We start from the raw sequence: 16,378 nt of genomic DNA on the forward strand, positions 1-16,378 counted from the left end.
GAGAATGCAATCAATCTCGCTGAATCGTGCACATGTAAACGGTCGAAGTGGCCAGTGTTTTGTGGAGGAAGAGGCAGCTCCACTCGTGCTAACGTAAAGGACGGTCTCCAAGATGTGTTTGGTGCAGAAGGTGTGGGATGTGCACGCGTACATGCTCGTATATGCACTGACTACCCCTGGTAATGGTAGTGGTCTCTGGGGAGGGGACCTGGGCCTAGAATCCGACCATGGGAGACTGACTTTTCATTAGATACCCTTCCACACAGTTGGGATTTTTTCACTCCCTGTCTGTATGACATCCTTCCTGTTCTGATTAAATAAATCCCTTCTACTCACACTATCTCATCTGACCCTCAAAACAAGCCCAAGAGATAAAGGGGATCACAACCTCTATCTTATTGGTGATGAAACAAGGTAGGGTGGTGTATTTTCCCAGGGTCTCACAAAGGAGCCCCAGTGCGCAGTGGCTAAGCACTCCGCTGCTAACCGAAAGGTGGGTAGTTTGAACCCACCAGCTGCTCCACGGGAGAAAGATGTGGCAGGCTGCTTCCATAAAGATTACAGCCTTGGAAAGTCTACGGGGCAGTTCTACTCTGTTCTCTAGGGTTGCTATGAGTTGGAATCAACCTGATGGCACCTAACTACAACAACGAGGCTGGAGCAGAGTCAAAACTTGAACCCAGGTCTCCTGGTGCTAAACTCCACGTTCTCCCCAACTTCTTATCTCAGCACCCACCATCAGAGGACTGAGGATGCCCTGGAAGGGGAGAGTCCCCAGCGGGCCCCCGTCAACATACATATTACCTAGGAGGGGAGGGGATGGATGAGGGTGCTATTCTCTGACAGCAGGGTTAGAAGACTAGAAAGGCCCAGAGACCTTCCTGGAGAGACATGTACTCCAGGGCAGGGGGTCTCTGTGGGGGTTGAGTGGTGGGGAGCACACTGGGCTCTGGCCCAGGCAGGGGGTGAGTGGGTTCCCCCGAGTCCACTGCCTGTGATCCCTCTACGGTCAGCTCCAGGGTGCGTCCTAGCTTCTCAACAGAGCAAACGGTGCTGGCTCCTGGGGTAAAGGCCAGGCATGGTAGAAGGAATGAAGCAGCTGTGTGCTCTGCGGAAATCGTTTAGCTCGTGGGGAAAGCAGGTTCTTCCCCACCCTAGCATGAGAAAACATAAACAAGGGAGCAAGAACTATCTCAAGGGTGGGGAGAAGGAAAAACACCAGGAAAAAAAACACAGTTGCTGTTGATTCAACTCCAGCTCATGGAAACCCTATGTGTGCACAGCAGAACTGTGCTCCATTGGGTTTTCAATGGCTGATTTCTTAGAAGTACATCTTTAAATATAAATTCAAGTTTCAAATAAAACAAATAACTACTTATAGAATGAAAACACCCTCTATTCAAAAGGAAGGGATTATTCTTTTTGCAAGCCCAAGCCTGAGCCTGCTACCCCACCCCCAAAAGGCCACTTGGGGCCGGGGATTCAAGGACGCAGAAGAAATGACACAGCTGCTCTGAGTTTCCCGAAGACCAAGAAGCCCTCACCCTAAGCCCTTGAGAGATCCACCCAGGGAAATGGGATGCTAGCCAACGGTCACAGGAGGTTGATGACCTGAGGAACCCTGGAAATGGGTAGAGCAGAAGGCTGGACTAGGGAGCCCTCGTTATCCAAGTCTGTTCCTTCCATGTTTCTTAAAGTGTGAATGACTGGTGACAACAAAGTGATTTCACATGGATCCAGACACACCTGTTTTTTTTATTCCAGTGGTTGTGTGTTTATTTTTACGGCTACCTTCTCGTTTTGGCAAGTGTTGCTGGTTTTCCATTGGCTGCAAGGAGATAATGTTCCCTTTGAACATGTGTTAAAGTTATAGACGAGTGAGCGGATTTAAAAAAAGTATTAAGTAAGTGATTAGATAAATGGTATAGGGGTGGTGAAAATGATGAAGATGTTTGTGAATGCCTGGAATTTGGGAAACATGGCTGTCACTGATGACTGGTTCCCAGGGAAGAAAAAGTTGTTCCCTATTATTAGAGAAATTAGCATTAAGTACAAGGGAATTGCCTCCAGGTCTAGTCTTCACCATCAAGTCCAAAAATATGCACATCTACCCTGACAAAGCGTGTTTATTAACTGCCTGTGTGTGCACCCTACACCCAGGCATACGGTCTCCTTCAAACCACTGGGCTGAGTTTATGAATAGCATATTTGTACATGTACTATATCTGGGCATGTGTAAAAATACATACCTTGGGCATAATCAAGCTGCTGTTTTCAACATGTCTTTATTCCCCCACACAATGTGCTGGGACATGTGAGCCTGGCTTATTTATAGATGAGGATCACTTTTCAGAGGACTTGGGGGCAAATGCTCCAGAGCCCAGGAACTGGCACCGCTGGTTTGCTGAAATACTCTGGGGAGGTCACTTCTCTGTCCTAAACTGCGGTTGGACTATGGAATCTCTAAGCCCACCAGCAGCATGAACTTCTTCAGACCCTGTGGCTCTCTTGCCCCAACCATCAGGTCATACCTTTGAGAGCCTGAGGATCTTCCACCCTGGGGCTCAGTGGACAGGCCTGGGTACTGGCTGTGTGACCTGGGGCAAGTTACTTTCATCTCTGATCCTCAGTTTCCTCATTTAACAACACAAATAATAATATCTACCATATCCGTATGCACAGACTTGGAAGGATGTTCATTATATGTAAAGTGCAGGGGAAAAAAAAAGTTGCAGACCAATGTAATTCCATTTTTGTTTTGTTTTTTAAAAGATGATTGAACAAAAATCTAGTAGGTACAGTATAACCCAAGTTTTTCAAGAGAATAGTTATAGAAAGTACAGGAAAAAAGTCTGGAAGGATAGGCATCAAAATTAGCAGTGGCTTTCTAAGGATGGTAGGGTAATAGGTAATTTTTGTTTATCTGAATTTTAAAAACATATTTGCTAGGAATATAAACTAAGAGTAAATAGAGGAAAAGTATGAAACATAATAAATACCTACCTCGAAGGATGATGGGAAGGATTAAAGGAGAAAACACACGTAAAAGGCTTAGCACAGCGCTCAGCCCAGGGCGAACACTCATTAAGTGGTGGCTATTGTGACTTTGAACGTGGGGAGGTCTTTCTGCTGCCTCCCACCCTTCGGGGACTGCCAGGACTAGGCTGTCACTTGGTTCTGGACCAGCTCATTTGCTCTGGGTTCATGGAACTCCAGGGAGCAGCCCCAACAGTAGTGAGAGGCCCCTGCATTTGGAAAAGCACAGAACTTAAAATGGCAGAGCTAGAAGGGACCAGGCAGCATTTCCCAAGGCTTACTCCCTAGAATGCTCACTCAGGGGATATTAACAGGGTTCTGCTGCAAAAGGGGTTCACGGGTAAATGAGACTAGGAAGTGCTTGGTGAAAGAAGTACTTCTCAAGGCCTTGCTAACTCCGAGTTGTAGGCAAAGTTTCCTGACCTTATTTGACCATGGAATACTTTTTTTAAGAAGCATCTTATGGGCTTAATGTTCTACAAAGAATACGACCTAACCCAGTCCTTCCGTTTTATAGGTGGGGAGAATGAAGCTGGGTGAGAAGTGACTGCTGAGGGTCAATGGGGCTAGCTGGTCATCAAAGACAACAAGATCTCTTATGTCTTGACCTCTCGCCCTTCTTCCTCCCTCTCAGCTGTCCCAGGGATGTGCCTTGTGACTTATCTTGAGGTTTCTCTCACACGTTCCACTTCTATGGGAAGAAGTCAGAGGAGCTGGGACAACTCAACACAGTCATGAGAAGGCTAGCCCAGTCCCAGGGCAGGGGGATCTGGAAACCAGCATTTCTGAAGGTATGGAACCCCCCTTCCACCCAGAGGGCAGGAGAGCGAGCCAGCTGCTAACTAAGCTAGAGAGAGGTAGGGAGAGGACTGCAGGGTGGCTGCAAAAGGCCCTTGGAGCCACATTTCCAAAGAATCCATGGGGCGATGACCTAGTCATGAGGCCAACTCAGAGACCACAGATGCAAATGAGCCTTTGTGGTTTTTCAGTCACACTAAATGCACACCTGGATCCCAAAACAGGGATCAAGTCTGGAGTCTGGTTTCCACTTTTCTTCTACCCCAGAAACTCTTTCCTGGGATGGCTCCACCTACCCATTGCCTTTGTGGGGAGTGGGGAGGATGAGATGGGAAGGACCTTCACAGCTCATTTATCAGATGGCTGTACTCCACTGGATGGAACCAGAACTGGAAGAGGAATCCTGCTCCAGTGTGAAAATTCTGGTTGTTTGCTGCCACTGAGTTGGTCCCTCACTCACTGGGACCCCATGCACAATGAAAGGAGATGCTGCCCATCTCATCCCCGTGATTGGTTGTGGATCGGATCGTTGTGATTCTTAGGGTTTTCACTGTCTGGTTTTCAGAATAGATCACCAGGCCTTTCTTCCTAGTCTGTCTTAGTCTGGAAGTTCCACTGAAACCTGTTCAGCATCATAGCAACATGCAAGCCTCCTGGGCTTGTGTCAAATCAAATCAAATCAAGTCAAATCAAAGCCGGGTCTCCCACACAGAAGGCAAAAATTCTACCACTGAACTACCGCTGCCCTACATCCCTCCTCCCCCGGAAACTCTGGAGGAACCTTGAAAAGAGAAAACCCTCCCAGCAGCCTCGGGTCCTGAACGAACAAGGAATATTCTGCCAGTGACTCACGATGTGGCCTTGGATAAATCACAGCTCTTCTCTGTCCCCCAGTTTCCTTCTCAATAAAGCCAGTGATTAGATTAGATCTGCTCTGAAGGACTCCCCACTAGTCCCCACCCAAGCTCCAAAGCTTGGTGGGTGGCTCTCCTCCCAGGAGCAAACACTTCTTGTCCGACTTGTCTTTGGGGCCTGACATGAGCAGGGAGTCAGGCAATGTTGGCTCCCAAGCTGGTTTGGGAAAATGGAGCCCCGTGGACTGTGAGGACCCTCATTCCTGAGCACACTCAGAGCCCTCTCTGCTCTGCCCACTGGCACCCCCTCCTCACTCACCGCGGCTCCTTGGGCACTGTCACCTGGTCCTTCTCCCAGGTAATGACTGGTGCTGGCGACCCTTCGATGTGGCATTCAAACCGAGCTGTCCCGTTCTCCTCCACCGTCTGGGACTCTGGGTGCAGAGAGAAGCCTGCAAGTGCTGGGGATGAGGACAGTGGGACACAGGCAGAGCAGGACAGGAGCAGAGAGGGAGTAGAGGCAGCGAAACACAAGCACACGCACGCACATGTGAGACATAGAAACACAGTGACAGAAACACAGAGCAGAGCAAATTCAGACCAAGATGACACACACACACACAGTTGGAAAGAGGCGGCCAGAGGGATAAGAAGTGGGGATTACTGGTCAGATGCTGCAAACAGAACGAATTTCAAAATCCCCCTGCCTAACATCACTGTGATGGCCGGGCTACTTAAATACACATTTCTCCTGGCCTGAAATTTACTTCATGGTGATCTGTGCCTCCTGAGAGCCACACAAGGGAGGGGCTGGACCATGGGGCTTGACTCCACACTCCACCTGGGTGGAGGTGGGGAGCTCCCCCAGAAGGCTCCTGTGTGCCTCTGACACTCTTACCAGCCTTTCTGGCGGGCGTGCTGGAGGAGAGCACAAGTCCAGACTCTAGCCTCAAAGGGAAAGTTCAGGAGGAGGAATGGGGGAGTGGAGAAGGAGCAGGGAGATAATAGCATACAGAACCGGGAGGGAATAGCCAGGAAGAGACCCACTGAGCAGGATGGGGGGCAGAGAAAAGGGGAGTGAGCTCAAGAGACAGGCATTTGTGCAAGTAACTAACTGCAGACCCCACTCTCCACACCCCAGCTCTCCTGGGTCCTAGTCCCAGACCCCAGATGCAGGCGCTTACTAGCGAGCTTGACCACAGCAGCCTGGCTGGCCACCACTCCCAGAGGGCCACGGGCCAGGCAGGAATAGCTGCCCTCAATGACGTCCGAGGCCCCAGGGGCCGCCTCATCACTGCCATCGAGCGCTGGTGACTGGGACAGCCACAGGGAGCCGTTGGGCAGCACGTGCAGATGGTGGTGCTCAGGCAGGGAGGCCCCGTCTTTGCTCCAGATCACTCTGGTGGGGGGTCCAGCAGCGGCCCCCAGACTGCAGTCCAGCACCACGGCCTGCCCCGGGCCCAGGATCACTTGCAGTGGCCCCGTTCCACAGCTCAGCTCCACAGTCTCCTGGTGCAACTTCAGCTCCCCTGCACGGAGGAGGAGGCACGGCCATCAGGTGGGTCCTCCCACCGCCGGCAGCCTCCAGCTCCTGACTCACCTCCCCCCAGGGGCTGCGGCCAATGGTGGAGAAGGACCTGTGTCTGAACCCTGGCTCTGCCCCTTAGGAGCTGTGATCTTGGGGGAACTGCTGCACTTCTCTGCACCCTTCTTGCCTGCTGTTCCATTTCTTCATCATAAAAAGATACAGCTCATAGCAGCATTATTCATAATAGCCAAAAAGTGGAAACAACTCAGTGTGATTGTTAATGTTGTGGGTCAACTTGGTTAGGCTATGATTCTCAGTGGTTTGGCAAACACTGGACTGGGTGCTGTTCCGTAAGGTAATGTAATTATCTTCCATGATGTGATCTGATGTGATCAACCAATCAGTTGAAAGAGGGAGTTTCCTTGAGGGTGTAGCCTGCCTCCAGAATATAAACGGATGTTCTGGCAGAGATTACTTGCTCTCTCTTTCTCTCTCCGCCCAGCATTCTTCCCATTGCCTGACCTATGGATCTCGGGATGTAAGCCCACCGGTTTCTGGGCTGCTGCCTGACCTGTAGATTTTGGATTTGCCAGCCCCCCCACAATCTTGTGAGCCTGAAAATGTCTCCAGCCTGCCGTCTGACCTATGGATTTGGGACTTGCCAGCCCCTACAATTGCATGGGCCATAGATCTTAAAGTAGATATACCCATCCACCTACCCACCCACCTACCCACCCACCTACCCACCTACCTACCTACCTACCTGTGTCTCACTGGTTTTGCTATTCTAGAGATCCCAAACCAAGACACAAGTGTCCATCAACTGATGGATGGATAAACAAAATATGGCACATCCATACAACTGAATATTATTCAGCCATAGAAAGAATGAAGTACTGATACATGCTACAACATGGATGAACCTTAAAAACACACCAAGTGAAAGAAGTCAGTCACAACAGACAACCTATTGTATGATTCCACTGATATTAAATGTCCAGAATAGGCAATTCCATAGAAACAGAAAGTACATCAGTGGTTGCTGGGGGCTAGGGGAAAGCAGCAACTGGGAGTGACTGCTAATGGGTATGGAAACCCAGGTGGTGTAGTGGTTAAGAGCTATGGCTGCTAACCAAAAGGTCGGCAGTTTGAATCTACCAGGTGCTCCTTGGAAATGCTATGGGGCAGTTCTACTCTGTCCTATAGGTCACTATGAGTTGGTATCGACTTGACGGCAATGGGTTTGGTTTTTTTGGTTTGGCTAATGGGTACCAGGTTTCTTTTTGGGGTGATGAAAATGTTCTGGAATTAGATAGTGATGATGGTTACACAATCTTGTGAATATACAAAAACCCACTGAATCGTATATTTTAAATGGTGAATTTTATGGTATGTGAATTATATCTCAATGTCTGAAAAGACACAGTCATTCCTTCCTCACAGAGCTGTGGTGGGCACGAAATGAGAGGACGTGTGGGGAAGGAGTGTTGCAGTGCCTGGCACAGAATGGGGCTCAGCAATGTCATTCCCTCCCCTGGAATCCTACAGATTGTCTTGACCACTGTGCTAAAAATATATCATGAACTAGAAAAATATGGAATCCAGGAAACATTAAAAGCATGTATTACAAGTGTACGAAAGTACCTGTATATGTGTGTGTGAATACACATATATGCTGAATAAACAAAACAAAAATAATTCCAAGCAGCCACCTGAATGTAGGGAAGTTAGATGCTGTCCCCCACCCACCTCCTTTGGACAAAGCAACAGATCATGATGGGAAAAGCTAAGTGCTCTGGGCTGCCCATCAGGTAAGGGCTAGACTCAAGCTGGGTTCAGGGCAAGCCCAAGGAGAGGCGCCCATGGCTCATTCCAGGCACCTGGGAGATGGAGCCCTGGCGGCCAGCTGCCTCTTCTGACCCAGAGGCTGAAGAAGCTAAGCCAAGCACCTCATCTTCCTGCAGCTAATCTCCCCAAGGCCCTGCAGCAAACCTGAACCAGAACTCAGGTCCTCTGACTCCCAGCACAGGGCTCTTTTCTCTCCAAAGGCCCCAGAAGAGCCTGCAGACTCCAATGTTGCCCTTTCCACAAAGAGAAGAGGAAGGAACAATGGAGGAAGGGAATGCTATCCCAGGATCAAGGCAAAAACCCATAAAGGCCAAAGCTTACTATTTTACCCAACATTTCAGCAGGGCCCAGTACTCATTATTCATAAACGATTGGTTCTTCCAATTGCATCTCCCAGGAGTTGACCTGCTGCTTCCCTGACCTATAAAAGTTCAATGGCCCAAGGTCCCTTCTTATCCTTTGACCTGACTCCTTGCTTCAAGACAGAGTGACATGTCTGAGAGTGAACCAGGGACAGAGGTGAGAACAATGGCCAACTCCCCCTACAGGGCAGGTCTGGGCTGACAGAACCACATGGAAACATGCTGAACGCACGGTCTAGCTGTGTGAGTCTGGGCCAGTCACCTCCCATTCTGAGCCTCAGTTTACTCGAATGTAGCGGGTGATCTCTGAGAGTCTATGGTTTATGATTCAGTGGCCTGGACACACCCATTCCTGGATGAACATGTAACACCTTCTAGACACATACGCCAAACTGTAGACACAGTCTCCACACCTGAACACATGCGCCTCGTCTCTGCCATGCTCGTCAACAACACCTGGACATACATATGCCAACGCTTAGAATGCCTACCAGACAGCATGTCCCCAGGCATTCTTCCCAATACCCCTACGGAGGAATGACAATGAGGGAGAAGTCCTGACTGGCCAAGACAAGGAGACTAGGGCGCAGGCCAGGCACACTGCAGTGGGATGGACGGACAGACAGACAGGGCCTGGACAGGTCCTCTGCCTTTCCAATCCTTCAGAAAGGATCCACTGGGCCCCTCCTGCTGCACAGCCGGTCGCAGCATTACTAGCAGGGGCAGGAGGAGAAGGTAGCCCTAGCCCTCACCTGACTTTCCTTTCCAACTGCAGTCACAACACTGCAGGCTGTGTGCTGTGGTGGAAAAGCACTTGACCTTGGCGTGGAAGATCAAGGTTGTAGACTTGCTCCACCTACTAGCTGTGTGACAAGTTACCTCACCTCTCCGGGCCTCAGTTTCCAAGCTAGATGATCCTAGCTTGTGAGGATTAAACAAGATGCTGTACGTCAGGGCCCCAGGCCCGAGCCAGTGGATATCCCTCGAGGCTGAGAGCTTGCTCTTTAAGGCACTTCGTAAGCTGTAAAGCGCCGTACAAAGGCTGATTGCTGATCTTAATTAACATCCCGTCCCTTCTATCTCTAAGGCCCTAGATCCCACGATTCAAGCACAGGGTTGGGGAAAGCAAGGCCAGACTCCCAGTCCAGTGGCTTCCAACCGCCCTGATCCAGCCACTGAGCAGTGGGTTAGGGTTTCAGGGGGAAAAGCCCCACACAGCATGAATCCCAGAGCCCTCTGGCGGCCTCCCCGCCCCCCAAAGCATGTCTGGGGCTTGGAAAATCCCCTGCTGCGCTGAACAAACAATGTGAACAGTTGGGGCCCGAGCAGCTGCTGGGTCTGTCAGCAGCCCAGGCTCTGGCGGGCAGGACGGAGGCCAGAGGGGCCTTGGCTGGCTGGGGAGCAGAGGAAGCTCCGGTTCCCTTCCTGAATATTCATGGGGTGGCAGATGTCTGGCTTCCCCACCTCTAAGGAACCCCACAAGGCGTAACAGGGAAACTGGGGTATAGACACGGGGAGAACGTGGTTCCCCTCAGAGACCAACAGGGCTGTGCCGGGAGCCCAGGAAGGCCTGTTTCAGGGAAAGTGCTTGAGAAACCTGAGACTGCCCATTTTACAGATGGAGAAACTGAGGCCCTGAGGGCCATCTCATTTCCCTGGGAGATAGAGCCTGGAGAGCGGCTCCTTCTTTGACCTCTGGAGATAAGCCAAGCACTGAGGAGACAATTGCTCCCAAACTAGAGGGTCTCTCTGCCTCAGTGCACAACCCAACTTCTGTGCCCAGGACGTGCATCGTTTGGGGTTCAGCTCAGATGCCAGCCCGTGAAGCGGCCCCTGCCTTCCCCGACGGAGTTTTCCTCAGTCTCACATCACACAGCAGCTTTGGAGGTCCCTTCCTCACCCTTAGGCAGACAACTGGATGTGACATGACAAGCTCTGGCCTAGAAACAGAGTCCTGGTTCTAGGTCCCGTCACTTTCCTCTTCTCAGCGTCAGTTTCCCCAAGGTGTAAAAGGAGGAGTCGCCGCACTTCTCAAACATTTTCACTAAAATTCTCCTAGGAGCCAACGAGGACATACTCACGAGGTTTCGGTAACTGCCCGAAATGTTGTTATTTTTAAGCCTCTGGCATTCTGCTCCGTAACCTAACAATGTTTGTTTTAATATAAACATGGTTCCTACACCACCAAATCTTCTTGTAAAAGTGATGCCCTGGGAGGTGGGCCTTGTTTATGCAGTGGCTTTGTGGCTCCCGTTTCCTGCCAACTCCAGCCCACTGCCATGGCAGACCCCCAAAGCACCTCACAGGAGCATTTCTTAGACACCCTTCTAGGACTGGAGTGTACACAGGTGCTCAGTGGACCCTCGCGGCCGCCAGCTTTCTGCCTCAGGGGTCCTCCCTCTCCCACAATCCCTTTTCCTCAGTCTCCTCAGGACACAGCGTTTCTATGCTGGGGAGCCGCAGGGCCATCTCTCAATCTCCTTTTTTGACAGATCATTTTACCCACTTACAGGATAAATTAGATTTTATGAAGCCAACTAGAACCCAGACAGAAAGGAGATTCGCTGCTGAGCCCTACGGCCAACTCAGTGCTGTTTCGTGGGATTAGTGGGGCCCTGGTGTGAGCTGGAGCCTCAAGCTCCATTTTTCAGTGAACTCTCAGGAAGGGGGCATGCCGGTGCGGGAGGGGAACGAGGCCAAGAGGCCTCATTCACTAGGCTAAGAATTTGCCACAAACATCAAACTTCTGAATTTCGGGGCCCAACAGATTCATAACTTGTTTTCAGGCTGAGGGGCAATTCTCCATGACACCGTCACCACTCTCCTTTCTCAGGGGACACAAGTCAGTTTCTTCCAGCAACCTCCTTCCCTGCCCCCCAGCTTGGCTACCTCCCCTACCACACACTAAGCCCCTCCTACCAACAGCTGGAAGGAGAGTTTGGGACAGTTGCCTGGGACACAGGGAAGGCCTAGGCCCTCCCTTCATCTGCAACCCTGAGGAGACAGGCCAAGCCAACTTGATGGCCAAGCCAAACTCAGCCTGACGTGGCCCCTGCCTTCCCCCTGCAACCCTCTGCCCCCACCACACCAAACCACTTTCAGTTCTCTGAAAACCCAAGCCGGCTTCACTGGTTGCTGTGCGTGCCCCCTCTGCCTAGAATAGCTGTCTCATCCCCCGTCTGACGCTGATGCCTCTCCTTTTCCTGCCCAGAGGACTCTGGACGCTAGATCACTGCAATTATCACCCTACAGTTTTGACTTGCCTTTCTCCCCAGCTAGGTAACAAACTCTTGGGATTATGTGCCAAAACCCCCAGTGCCTAGAACAGTGCCTGGCACGTAGTACCTGCGGCCGTCAAGTCGATTCTGACTCATGGCGACCTCATGTGTTACAGAGTAGAACTGCTCCATAGGGTTTTCTTGGCTGTAATCTTCACAGAAGCAGAATGCCAGGCCTTTCTTTTGCAGCACTTCTGGGTGGGTTTCAGCCACCAACCTTTAGGTTAGAGGTTAAGTGCAAACCATTTGTGCCACCCAGGGACCTTTAGCACATAGTAGGTGCTCAATAAATACCTCTTGAGTGGATGAGTAGACAGACATATACAGACACAGTCAGAGAGATAAGACACAGACCCACTCATGCTTTTCCAAGTCTCAGTTTCCTTATCTGTAAAAAGAATAGTAACTCCCTTCAAGGCTAGGGATGATGGACATAATATATGTGGAAAATGCCTAGCATACTACATGGCACCTAATAAATGACTACAGAGCAGAGACAGCAGCAAACCCACACGGAAGAAACCCTCTTCTTAAACATTACCTGGCCTGGGGAGCTCACTACCTTACCTGCTGTGTGGCTCACATGGTTTAAAATGTCTCTCTCCAGCACCCACCCATACAGCGGGCTCACTCCAGAGATCTGTCCTGCAAACTAGGTGACAAGGTAATGAGCTGCTTATCCAGCCATCCTGCAGTCTCAGGTTTACACCAGCTTGTTCCTGTCACCTGAGAGACAGCTTACTGATCCTCTGCTTCCCTGAGCCAGTGGCCCCACAGCCCCCATTGGGTCAGCAATGAGGGAGCAGGCTGGCCTAGAAGATAAGGTTTCGATTTCTCTGCATGTGGAGCCCCAGCACATTCTGTCTTCCGTTTTCCTTCCCCATCATCTCCCATCATCCCCTCTGACCAGGCTGGGGTCCTCTCCCTCAGAGCTGCTCTTACTCCCCGCCACTGGGGAAGGGGGGCTGGGAGCTCCAGGCCCGCCTGGCAATGACATCTGTTCTACATCTGGAGTTCTGTGTCAAGTCTGGTTGCTGTACTTCAGAGACAGTGAGAGCTAAACAGGAGGAGGCGATGGGGGTGGGTGGAGGAGGGTGGATTCCAGAGCCCAGACAGATGACTGAGGGGGGCCAGGCTCAGAGCTCATAACATCTCACTGGCAGGGGGCTGCAGAGAGGGTGGACTTGGGTATGTGTCTACCAAATCCCAGGAAAGGGTGACTTCTCCAACCTGGCAGTATAGCCTCCAAGAGCCAGGCGTCCTGGGGGTAGACCCAGCTCAGTCCCCATCCTATTCCCTGACTTTGGGAAGCCACTTCCCTCTTATGGGCTCAGCTTTCTCATCTGTAAAATGGGGTCAAGCTAAAATTATTTCTAAATTCCTTTCAGTGCTAACATCAGTGGTGCTCTAATTCTGAGATTACTTAACTTGACAGAGGTACTTCTAGGAGCAATGAAAGGAAATGCTAATTCAGAAGTAAATGTGTGATTAATTGGATCATGAAAGTACATCAGTATATATAAAGGTTTAGCTAATGCCTGGATAAGATTCACTATTCAGGGAAACTTGCAGCGTTTGACCCGGTTCCTAACGTCAGAGATAGGGTCAGAGAGGACTACTCCAACTGACTGAGACAGCTCTTGGAGTACCTGGCTGAGAAAAAACTGGGCGAGGGGGTTCCTGCGTGAGGAGGAAGCAGCTCTCAGGTTCTCAGAACCCTCCTGTTACTCACCTCTGGCTTCCCAACCACCCAGACTCTGACTTGGGTAGAAGGGAGAGTTATACTTCTTGCACGTGGTGAACGTGGAGAACTCAGCTTTCCACCCTCCCAGACAGGAGTCCCAGTTCCCAATCCCTGACTCATATCCAGACACTGTCTTCACCCCATCCTCAGCCCTTCATTCTGCCCGGTGTTGAGGCTGCTAAAGCGTCCATTATGTTTTACTTCCCTCTCCCTCACCCCATACCAACTCAGTCTATGCTCAAGTCCTACTGCCTCTAGTCCTTACATATCTCTAAAATCCAGCCACTCTGACCACCTCAGCTGCCACTATGTTAGCCGCTACCATCCTGTCTTCTAGATTACTACCCCAGCCTCCCAAGAAGCTGGAGCTTCCTGCCTCCACCTCTGCCCAATCGATTCTCCATACTGGCTGGAGCGAGTTGATGCAAAGCTGATCTTAAAATCTGCCAACGGCTCATGGCGGCTCTCAGGCCAGAAACCTTGGTGGGGCTTCCAAGACCCTTCATGAGTTGCATCCAGTCCCCCTCTTCAGCCTCCTCTCTTGGTTCTCCACGGCCCTTGTCCCCTACTTCCCTCATGCGCCCCCCCACCCCCTTTACTCCGGACTCCAGTCAGGCTGAGTTTCTTTCAGGTTAAGGTAAGTCCCCTCTGAGCATTTGCACGTGCTGTCCCCGCTGGAAAACTTTGCCCACCACCCTTCACTCCTCTGCAGAGCTAACTCGCCTCTACATTTAGCTCTGTTATTCACCATCACTTCCTCCAGGAAGCCTTTCCTGACCTCCCCAGCCTGGCTTAGGAGCCGCTCCTCCCAGCATCTTCCACAGCGCTGCAGGGTACTAGTTTACTGTCGGTCTCCCCCGGCACCACCAGACTGAAAGCTTTGTACTAGGAACCACGCTGGCCTCCTTATTTGCTATATTCCAGGCACCAGGCACATGCTCGCCTATAAAAGGTGCTCAGTAAATATTTGCTGAATGAATGAATGAATGAATGAACGACCTCGATCTAGATCATGTGGCTGATCAGAACGCTACAGGCTTGTCCCCAGGCCTGCTGAAGCTTTGCACAAAGGGAGTGGGACCTAGGGAGAGCAAAGTGGTCGCTTTAGCCACACACACTGCAGCCAAGGGGGCCCAGCTCCAGCCCTGCCTCTGCGCTGTGCACTCTGTGGCAGGCAGAGGCCAGGTCTCGGAGGCAGGGAAGCTGAGCCCCTTGACAGAGGCTCCAGCAGTACTGAAGAACGCGGGTGCGGTTCCTAGTCCTGATCCTGCTTTGCTGGACCCTGAGCTCGGTCCTGGAGCTCCTGGGGGTGAGAGGGGGCAAAACTATTCCTTCATCCCCGGGGCTCCAGGAGGACAGATGCCTCTCTGACACTTCCCCGCCCCTTTCACCTGACAACCCCGGGCCCCCTACTCCTCTGCCCAGCCACCCCGACCCTGCCCCAGGGCAGCCTCCAGCAGCGGACGAACGCCGAGTGGAAGGTCAGGACTGGAAAGGGGCGTGTCTGTGCTGGGAGAGAAGGGGTCCCAGCCGCTCCCGGCACTTTCCCACACGTTGTTTGGGTTTCTTGGAGATGGGCTTGGGGCCGGCGGGGCTGAGGCTCATTCCCCCGCCACCCTCCCTGCCTCCCTCCCACGTGGCCTGGCTGAGTCTCTCTGGAAAGCCTCAGCAGCTGGAAAGAAATCCCCCTCCCCACCCCCTTCTCCAAGTCCCTCCCCGACTCGCCCCGGACACAACCTCAGCTCCCTCCTCGGCAGGGGGAAGGCAAGAAGGAGGCGAACAAAGCGGGCAGCCCATCCCCCCTCCCCAGCCCCACCACCTACTCTCCCCTTGGGCCGCCCCCCAAACGCACACAGGACAGAAAGCAAGACGGCTAGGGGTGGAAGAAGGAGCCCTGGACACACATACACACACACTTTAGGACTTCGTCCCCTCCCTCCACCCCTCCCCGTCCGTCCCCAGCCCTTCCTTCAGCTGGACAACTCTGACCCTTACCCCCCACCCACCCCGCACTGGAGTGGGGGACTGGATGAGGCTTTACGGACCTCGTCCAGGCTTCCCTGATCGGCCCCGGGGGTGGGGCAGGAGTGACACGCGTCCCATCCCGAGAGCGAGTACTGGACATGTCCACGAAAGCAACTGGTTTTCTGCCCCCTCCCCCAGTCCACTCCTGGCCACGAATTTGGGGAGCAGACCTCCCCTGCCCCAACCAGCCCCAAGGACCACACCCACTGGGCAAAGTTGAGTGTTGTTTTATCACCCCCACCCCCGTCCGGAATCTCCCGCTTCGGTCCCCCACCACGGGCAAGGACACTCCCCTAAAGCCAAGGCCAAATACTAGCTCAGCCCCAGAAACACAATTACACACCCGACCCAAATGGAGGTGTAGACACACCCCCCCACACCCCTTCTCTTTCTCACCACACACTCTTAACCCGGAGAGACGCGCGGACAGAGCCTGAACCGCGCAAGCCACCAACCCCGCAGCCACCCGCCCCGCCGATACCATGCCGTGACCGTGACACGCACTGCGGACACGTACGCCCGCGGGAGTCCCCCTCCCACAAATACACACACACACACGCACACACACACACGCACACACTCCAGACTCCGCAAACCAAGGACACACACCCCCTGCGGACAATACGTGCCGCAAACACCCCCGGCTGCAGCTCGCAGACCCCCACAAGCAGGCATCTCAGGCACAAGGACGCGCAGCCCGCGCCCCACGGCCCCCGCGCTCACTCGGGACGCGGGACCCACGCTAGCCCCACAGCTCAGCGCAGCCCGGGGTGCGGGCGCACACACACGCCGCCGCGGCTCCCGCCTCTGCTGCGGCGCCCACCCTTACCGCGCGCGGCCAGCAAGCAGAAGGTCAGCGCGATGAGTCCGCGGCCGCTGCGAGCGTCCCCCCGCGCCATGGGGCT

The 16,378-nt window shown here is 52.5% G+C and overlaps 1 protein-coding gene across 1 annotated transcript in view; it reads right to left on the minus strand.

The window, feature by feature from the left end:
- IGDCC4 (immunoglobulin superfamily DCC subclass member 4) overlaps window positions 1-16,372 on the minus strand; it is a 36,772-nt gene extending 20,400 nt beyond the window's left edge. Inside the window, exons 1-6 of the mRNA XM_012555026.1 lie at window positions 16,303-16,372; window positions 5,873-6,217; window positions 5,008-5,149; window positions 2,246-2,268; window positions 1,505-1,539; window positions 593-641 (exon numbers count right to left, since the gene is read on the minus strand). Of these exons, the coding sequence (XP_012410480.1) occupies window positions 593-641; window positions 1,505-1,539; window positions 2,246-2,268; window positions 5,008-5,149; window positions 5,873-6,217; window positions 16,303-16,372 (664 nt within the window). The remainder of the gene's footprint in view (window positions 1-592; window positions 642-1,504; window positions 1,540-2,245; window positions 2,269-5,007; window positions 5,150-5,872; window positions 6,218-16,302) is intronic.
- Window positions 16,373-16,378: the final 6 nt, after the last annotated feature.

Source organism: Trichechus manatus, unplaced genomic scaffold, assembly GCF_000243295.1.
Source record: "Trichechus manatus latirostris isolate Lorelei unplaced genomic scaffold, TriManLat1.0 scaffold00030, whole genome shotgun sequence".
NCBI lineage: Eukaryota > Metazoa > Chordata > Mammalia > Sirenia > Trichechidae > Trichechus > Trichechus manatus.